Source organism: Pistacia vera, unplaced genomic scaffold (genome assembly GCF_008641045.1).
Source record: "Pistacia vera cultivar Batoury unplaced genomic scaffold, PisVer_v2 Contig321, whole genome shotgun sequence".
NCBI lineage: Eukaryota > Viridiplantae > Streptophyta > Magnoliopsida > Sapindales > Anacardiaceae > Pistacia > Pistacia vera.
This window is the reverse complement of record NW_022196137.1, coordinates 315,982-324,955: the sequence shown is the minus strand read 5'-3', so window position 1 is coordinate 324,955 and position 8,974 is coordinate 315,982. Positions and strand designations below refer to the sequence as shown.

At 32.7% G+C, this 8,974-nt stretch overlaps 2 protein-coding genes across 3 annotated transcripts; one reads left to right on the top strand and one right to left on the bottom strand.

The window, feature by feature from the left end:
- Positions 1–1,223: 1,223 nt before the first annotated feature.
- On the top strand, positions 1,224–2,369 carry LOC116137255 (heterodimeric geranylgeranyl pyrophosphate synthase small subunit, chloroplastic-like). Its single transcript, XM_031422938.1, has one exon. The coding sequence runs from the start codon at positions 1,229–1,231 to the stop codon at positions 2,144–2,146; it is 918 nt and encodes a 305-aa protein (XP_031278798.1). The 5' UTR covers positions 1,224–1,228; the 3' UTR covers positions 2,147–2,369.
- Positions 2,370–5,709: 3,340 nt separating this feature from the next.
- On the bottom strand, positions 5,710–6,878 carry LOC116137252 (WD repeat-containing protein 48 homolog). 2 transcript variants are annotated; one of them, XM_031422936.1, is made up of 2 exons: positions 6,605–6,878; positions 5,710–6,466 (listed from the first exon to the last, which is right to left on the bottom strand). In XM_031422936.1, exon 2 carries the CDS (start codon positions 6,451–6,453, stop codon positions 5,809–5,811), a length of 645 nt encoding a protein of 214 aa, XP_031278796.1. In that variant the 5' UTR covers positions 6,454–6,466; positions 6,605–6,878; the 3' UTR covers positions 5,710–5,808. The 2 variants fall into 2 exon arrangements, with proteins under 2 accessions (XP_031278796.1, XP_031278795.1); XM_031422935.1 differs by having other exon boundaries at positions 5,713–6,466; positions 6,712–6,878.
- Positions 6,879–8,974: the final 2,096 nt, after the last annotated feature.

The following is an 8,974-nucleotide window of genomic DNA, read 5'->3' as shown; positions in this document are numbered from 1 at the left end:
TCTCAAAAGCGATGGGCCTATAAGCCCAGTGGGAATCACGTGATTGCATTTCCAGGTACAAAATGAAACAGAAAACACCTATTGTCTGGATTGTCACTTCAGTGTTTTGTCCTTGTTACGTGGTCGTTTTTTTCTTTTGTTACGTGGTCGTTCCTTCTATTTTAGGTGGTCGTCAATTTTTAATGGGTAAGAATTTGGATTTTTGTGAATAAGCTTACGGTGTTCGAATTTTTATTTAAACATTTATGATTTAAACGAGGGGTTCAGAATCAGTTTCTCTTGAAAAGTAATTGTGATACACGTAAATTGATTAAAACACTTTAATTATAAAAAAGTGAATAACATTTAATTGTTTAAGGAAATTGGCACATTAATTAGCAATTTACGCCTTGCTAAGCTTAATTTTCTTGATGTTTAATACAATATTACCCAAAATAATTTTAATAAAATAGAAATATATTTCACATGTATTTCCTAAATTTTGCATCTTTTTCTTAGATAATATTATAATATAAATATTAATTTTTTAGTATAAACATCCTAAAATTTCTAATATCTTGATTAAAGGTCAATCGGTAACTTCACAAACATTAAATTAAAAGTCATCTATTGAGTACTCACCTTTAATCTACACGATAAAAACTTCAATTTTTTGTATCAACATAATGTTTTTTATATATTCTAATGTTTCTATCAGGTATAAATATTAAAATAATTTTTAACGTGTATTTCTACTTAATCATTCAATTTAATTTAATCACAAAGAAAATGAAAGTAAAAAAAAAAAAAAAAATCTCACATGATTTTGATAAATTACTAATATTTTATATAATAAAGTCCTTTAAATAATTAAAAAAATAGGACACGTTCGCATTAAAGTTTAAAAAGGACAAAAAAATGATAATCTCAAGTCGGTTCACAACCACCGTATGTTTTAAACAAAGCATCTATAAAACGACTAGGACACCATTTTGGGTCTATAGTCAACATCTCAATTATAAAATTATTAAACAACTCCATTATTTCATAAACAAATTTTTTTACTCTTTTAAAAGCGTTTAAACGTTTTACACATGGGCTTGCAGACAAAACTTACCATCTAGAAACTTTTATCATGTAAATAAATTTGGAGACATTTACATCTCACACACTCCTATTACACACCGTTTTGGTTTTCATTTTCTCCTTCACTTCTCCTTCTTACTTTTTCTTCTTTTAAGTTTCATTCATGGCTGGAGCTCTAGCCAAGATCAATCAGACGATCCATGTTGCCTCTGGGAAGCATCACAGCCGTCCATCATTGCCGTATAGGAGGCCCATGATGGTGTGTATGTCACAAAATAAATCTTATTGGGCCTCCATCCATGAGGATATTGAGTCTCATCTCAAGCAGGCTATTCCACTGAGGGAGCCGGTCGAAGTTTTTGAACCCATGCGCCATTTTGTCTTCACTTCCCCTCCAAGCACGGCCCCAGCTTTGTGTATCGCCGCCTGCGAGCTTGTTGGTGGCCACCGTGACCAGGCCGTGGCTGCAGCTTCTGCCCTGCATGTTATGCATGCAAGTGCTTATACTCATGAGCAGCTTCCGTTGTCGGACCGGCCTAGAGTGGTACCTACTTCCAGGCCCATAGCTCATCATGTCTATAACCCAAATGTAGAGCTGCTCCTTCCGGATGGGATTGTGCCCTTTGGGCTTGAGTTATTGGCAAGATCCGATGACCCGGCCCAAAATAACTCGGGACGGATTTTGCGGGTGATGATCGAGATGACACGTGCTCTCGGGTCACAAGAAATGGTAGATGGGCAGTATAAAGAAATATTATGTAGCCAGTTAGATGACAAGGATCCACGTTACGCTGAATTAATAAATTACACGTGTGAGAAAAAGGAAGGTGGGTTACACGCGTGTGGTGCCGCAAGTGGTGCAATATTAGGAGGTGGAAGCGAGGAGGAGATTGAGAAATTACGAAGGTACGGTTTTTACGTGGGAATGATACAGGGAATATCCCAAAGGCTAATACCAAATCAATCGAAGAAAATAGAAGAGTTCAAGAATCTAGCACTCGAGGAACTAAAAGGATTCAATAACGAAGCTAATATCGAGGCGATTTCTAGTTTCATCAATGTTAATTATAGTCATGTTTAAGCTTTAAGATCACGGAAATATAAAATCGATAATGTTTTTAGTCCAATATAAGTCGATAACCAAAGAATAATATGTTTTTATGGGCGGATGATTTAGAAGAATCCGAAAAGGGATTGATGTTAATGTCTAAGTTGTGGCCCTGTGGGTCTTAGTATCAAAGGATTGTATGAATCTCATGTAACAAAGTGAAGTTATCAAAATCAAAAGTTCTGGATTCTAACAAGTACTATGAGTTTCTGGAAATTTATGTCTTGTCTTTATCAAATTTTGTGGTCACATGTTATGATTTTATTATATTTCTAGAACTCAAAAGAATGACCGACCAGACATAAGGCTGATGTTTCCGAAAAGATTTTATGGTTTGAGTTACAAGGAAATCAAACATATTGTCCTCCACTCAATTTGCATAAAAATTATTATATATTTTGTTAGGGGTTTCTATGATATCAAAATTCTTAATCATGTCGAGTAGGTTAACCGAACTATGATTTAACAATTCATATGGGACAATGGTATCCTGGTAATTTTCAAAAATCTTTTATAATTCATATAGATGGTAATATTATTTTAAGAAACCACCCTTACATGGCCGGGTGAGACTATATAAATTTTTGAGTGTATTACTCAAGAGATCTTGAGTTTGATTCTCCTCGGTTGCTAATAAAAGTGGGCACTAAAAAGTTTACCTGATCATTAACTTCAAAGTCTGGTAGATTAGTCGAGGTGTACGCAAACTGATTTAAACACTCCTATTAACAACATTAATAAATATATAAAAACATTGTCAATAAGAACTTTAATCGTGATTTAGAGGTTAACTGAACTATGATTTAATTATTCATGGAAAAACGTATAGCTGATAATATATAGAATTTTGAGAAATTATTGAATTATATGGGATTTTATAATTCATGTGGGTGGGCATAAAAATTATTTTTTAGATCACCTATGTGATTTAACACATAGTGATTATAAATTAATCAATTACTTTATAATTACTGTTCCCTAATTAATTACTCCCTCTGTTTTTATATAAAAGTCGTTTTAAGTGTGTAGTATTTTTTCAAATTAAAAGTCGTTGCTTTCTTGTCTTGTCTCCCTTCTCACTTTTCGTCATGGCCCACATCTTCTCTGTCTCTCTTTTATCTTATCTTATCTCTTCCCCTCTTCTCTTCTCTTCCATATTTTCCATCGCCTAGTTCTTCTTTCTCTACTCTGCGTCTCTGCTTCCATCTTCAACCTCATCCTCATTAGAAATTACCACCTTTCTGAAACAAGAAGGGTCGAACTTGTTGGACTCTAGTTGAAGTCTATAATCTTTAATTATTTCCTTTACTCGATAATCCAACAAGTTTAAAGATTTGGGTAACAACTGGGAGAACTTTTCGGAACAAAGTTTAAAGACAGGATCCCTGACTCGGACTTTATCGAAGGTCAATTCTTCGACTTTAAGGAGCCACGTTTCGCTAGGTTGCTATGTGGAGTTGAGGGGTTCGAAGGCGTAAATGGTGGACTGGGCGAGAGAGACGTCTCCATAGGGGTAAGGTGTGAGGGTAGAGTACACCTCTACTATTACATTGATCGGCCATGGTGACTGACCGAACAGAATCAAAGAGATGGAAAATGGAACAGAAATGGAAATGAGTGAGGGACGACAGAATAAAAGAAATGGAACAGAGTAAAAGAAAAGAAAGAGACGAAGGAGAAGAATAAAAGAAATGAAATAAGACAAATGTAAATTATTTAAATATGCAGTGGGAAAGTTTCCCACCTGCAAAATCAGGGGAAAAAGTTGGATGGGATAGACAAAATTTTTTTTTATTAAAAACCGTGTACACCCTTAAAATGATTTTTATATACAAACGGAGGGAGTATATATTAGAGGTGATGACTAACACTAAATAGATTAGAACTAAAACAAGCATGAATTCATTGATTCTCAAAAGGGTACAAAACGAGAAAGGCTAAATCAGTAATGGACAATTACTTGTCAATTTAAAAGGTTTAAATTAAGATTAATGATGAATTTAAGGTCAGAAAAAACATTGTTAACTATTACTTGTCAATTTAAAAGGTTTAAATTAAGATTAATGATGAATTTAAGGTCATTAAAAACATTTTTAAATTGTTTTTAATCAAAATTTTGACTTTTAGGGTCTAAAATATTTGGGCAATGAAAGACACTTTAGAATGAGAACAATGGAGTTGTTGTTATGTCTCTTTCAATTCTCATATGGGCTAAGTTGATGGGTCATTGAAGATTGATTCGGGCCCATTTGAAACCTCTCTGACCAATTTAGATATTATGGGTTGGGTCAAGGCCCATTGGATATAGTGAGCCCAATTTAGAGCTAAAAACTCAAATTGAAATTAATAACATTTGGGGTTGGCGAATGTCTCTTAGGTCCAGTAAGATTGAAAAGTGACACTCTTTGCCAGATTAGTATGTGAAAGAGTGTTAAACAGGGAAAGGGTATTTTTGTCTTTTAATATAAAGTATATTTATAACATGAAAAAATAAAATTGAAAGTTTAGAAAAAAACAAATAAAACATTCCTTATCCCCACCTATAATCGTCGTGACTTATAGAGGGACGATCGTCTTTAGTAGGTATGAGTTTAATTTATCATTTTTTTATAATTTTATTCTTTATATCATGCGGCACATTTTTTTATACAATATTTTCTTTTTAGTCACAAAAATAGGGGCATTATAGACATTTTATTTGTCAAGCTTTGATATAAACACAAATCCTCTGAATGGATAGTGATCTAACAGGGATTATATTTCCAATAATACTATGCTTACTCACGAGTTTACTAACCGCCTTACTACTTTTGTTAAAATTACATATAGTACCCGTAATATGCGTATGGTACCTGTACTATGCATTATATTTACAAAGGATAGTAAAATGGTTAGTAAGATCGTGAGTAAGCATAGCATTACTCTTATATTTCACTTTCGGATTTTACTGGACTCAAATGTTACTTTTCTTAAACTTCAAGGACAAAAATGTCATTAATGTCGCAAAATTGAAGTGTATATAGCAAGGACAAACCCTGAATATTTAATAGAACCCTACGACATCACATTTAAAACAGGCTTTTTGCAATAAAATTCGAATCCACTCTCTTTCAAAAGTGATTTCACCACATTTGGCATATGATTTATTAATAGAATGTTTAAAATGTATATTAACGACCTAATATTATAATATTTTAGGTCAATAATAACACTTAACGTAACATCGATTATCCGACTAATAATATTATTTCATCAATAACATAATATTGATTAATAATATTGAATGAGATTAAACAAAAAAAAAATTCATGTTAAAAAAGTTAAATTATATTATTTTAGAATGATAATAACAATTACCATAACATCGTTTATCCGATAGATAATATTACTAAATTGATATTATTACTTTGATCGATAATACAGCAAAAAGAGAAACCAAAACCAATATAAAAATTCACATATATTGATTGCAATTTTTACACAAAAATAGAACCTTTACTTGAAACCCTAAACAGAATTGATCTAAACAAAAATTTGAGGCCTATGAAACCATCACAAAAACCCTAAAAAAACACATACTATTATTTACACTAAATAATAATAACAATACCATAATTTATGAAATAAATTAAAAATCATTCCTCAAGAAAACCAGTTCTTGTCAAAACAGCATTTCTCACTTTGCTGAGATCTCTCCCTTTGAGTGTCCTCCCAACTCCTTCAAACACTGAAAATGAAGAAATTTGACTCCTTGATTGCCTTCTTGCAATGAATTCATGTGGAGGAACCCTGGAATCATAACCAACACCATCATCATCGTCGTCGTCGTCGTCGTCGTCGTCATCATCGTCATCATCAAAGCTATGATAATTTTCATCATCGTCATCATCAAAGCTATGAACATTCTTGGAGGATTTCTTTGACTTGTGGTGGTGGTGGTGGTGGTGGCTATTAAACTTTGACCAATCAGGGATTTTCACAGGAGCCGATTGAAGCTTTGTGACTACCGCCGGGCTGTTGCTGTTGCTAGAGCCACTGGTGCTGCTGCCATTGCCACTTGTTTTCGGGACCATTCTCGCCGCAGAAGGGAGGCGCCGTTGAACGGAAAATGAAGGTTCGAACTCAGAATTATTTATAAATTGGCTTACTTTAGAAGAGGGTGCTGATGAATCTCTTCTTTCTTTGATCACAGCCCACACTTCTTCTTCTTCAAAATCTCCATCGGTGAATGATTTCCATACTCCACTTCCTTGCCTGAAGTAGCCATACCTATTCTCCATTTATAGTTTGTTCCTGAAACCATAAAAATCCCAACTTTATAAACATTTTGAGGATTCTTCAAATCCCCAGATAGATTTTCAGGATTACTCAATTGGGTATCCGGCAAAACTCAAAAAGATTCACTCAACAAAGCAAGAATGAAGAATCTACCTTTACTTGAATTCAGAATCTGCTTTTTTGCTTAAGATTCCAAAGGGTATCTTAAATTCTGCAAATTAAATCATAAACAAAATTAATTCTTGAAATTGGGATAATACCTGAAGTTGATTGAGAATTGCACCGATTGTAGGTGGATTTAGGAGGGATTCTTATAGAGGAGAATTGAAGAGACCAAGAACAGAACAGAACCGAAACCGGAGACAAGTCACTTTTGCCTGTCAGAAATTTACATTCAGATGTCTTTGTTTTTAACTTAGTGGCTTATAAAGCCAGAGAATTTCCTTTTTATTATTATTATTATTTTTTTTTATTTCTGAGAAGAAGACAAAGCCAGGGACTTTGGTCAAAAATATGGAAATGAAGTAAAAGGGTAAATTCAATTTTGGAAAATTTTTACTAAGTTTCCTTATTGTTTATTACTATTCTGACGGGATCATCATCAGAAACTGAGTCAGACAGTCAGACTGCTGATTTCTCGCCATTTTATTGATCAAATTTGGAAGAGAAAGTTGGGAGAAATTTATTGCTATGACCAGTGAAAATAACTTGAGGATTTTATTTATGTCATGTAAATTTCCTTGCTAGATTTTTAATAATAAATGTTTATTACACTGTCACCTTTGAGGTTTGACAAGAAAATTTTTCCCTTCACTGTGGGAAACTAACAATCTCACCCCCAAATAATATTTTTGTGTGTTAAATATATAGTTTTGGACAAACGGAGGTTGGAAGTTTAGGCCAAATGGGTGACTGTTTCAATAGAAATGCTTGATTTTTTTTTTTTTTTTTTTTTCCAATAAACGATTATCCATGTTGAACTGTTTATTCAAAATGTCATTTCTATCCTTCTATGTCGTGATATTTTACCGATAAAACCTCTATATAAGGGTGACTATACTAGTATTTTTACACCAAATTTCAGGATGATAATGTGATTAACCCTAACTATAATAAACCTTTTTAAAAATCCCACTTGTGCCACACACATGTGCAATTATTGATACATTGTATTTCAGAATTGGTACTCCTTTTAAGTTTGATTTTTTCTTAAGAGTTATAAAATAGTTCAAGTTTGTTTTATAAGGTTTAATATTTAAAATAAAGAGAGGAATTTTTTAATTAGAAGTGTGTTTTATACATATAAAATGAGCCGGCGCCGTCAAAGGGAGAGATGGTAGAAGACAATTGGGAGAGAGTAACTTCTGAGAAATGAGGTTATCAAATATGGGAAATTTTACAAGTTGAAGATTAAAAAAAAAAAAAAAAGATATTTTGGAATTGCTTTGATTGCTTTCCTTATTATATTATTGTGTAAGCCATTGATATTAAATAATGATGAGATGTTAGATTATAAAAATATACTTGAGATGAGCGGGCAAGCATTAGTCACCGTCCACCTTTTAAGTTCTCAAAGGAAACTTTACTGCTTAATTAATCTCGAGACTTTGAAATAAACAGTCAAAATAAACTCGAATTTAAAAATTATTATTAAACCTTTTTGCTCTTTTATCATCAAACCATCCAATGATGGTTAAAAATAATATTTATATTAAATAATCTCAATACGTCACTTTGTTGATGTAATAAATTGTTAATTGGTATCACCATGATTTATAATAACTAACCTTTATCATTCATCAGTAACCAATACTATAAAATACGATGATGAGATTGCCTTATATAAGTTTTTTTCCAACTTTATAGTTGTTGTAATTGATAATTTTTTGAAATTAACATCATTACCGTGAGATTAGTATTCAAACATATATATGGTTATTTATTTGGTATCAATCTTATCGTTATATCGATCCATATTGATATACGTATGTATATTATATCATCGGTAACAATAGATGGTATAAATTCTCCCACGTGTAAAAAGGAAGACATAAAGGAGGGAAAAAGGCGGTTTTTTAGGTCAAAAAGATGGGTGTTTGATGAGTAAAAAAATTCAAAAGAAAATGTGATAAAACCAAAGAAAAAAAGGTGGACATAAGTGAAGAATAAAGTTAAAGAAGGAAGAAAGTGGGAAATAGAAAGAGGGAAGATTTGTTTTGAGGGTTTATTTTGTAAGGTTTTGGTCATGGGTTGGGGCCAAAATGTGACCCACATGGAGCAATTAGAGAGCCGTCATTCAACGTATCTAGCCTACCAAACACCAAATGTATATAGTATGACACAAGCATTTTTGACATTAATTAATATTTTAGATTTGTCTTGTCTTATGTCCTGTCACTCCTGTCTCTTCTTCTGCTCCGAGTGATTTGTGGATAGTATTGATATCCATCTGTTTGAGTGCCTATTATAATATTATTGGGGTATTGTCATTCTCTCTTAAACTGATTGATTCTCCCAAGATTA

What these genes read in the sequence shown, in the direction of transcription:
- LOC116137252 (XM_031422936.1), bottom strand. Translation starts at nt 6,453, where the DNA reads ATGGAGAATAGGTATGGCTACTTCAGGCAAGGAAGTGGAGTATGGAAA.
- LOC116137255 (XM_031422938.1), top strand. Translation starts at nt 1,229, where the DNA reads ATGGCTGGAGCTCTAGCCAAGATCAATCAGACGATCCATGTTGCCTCT.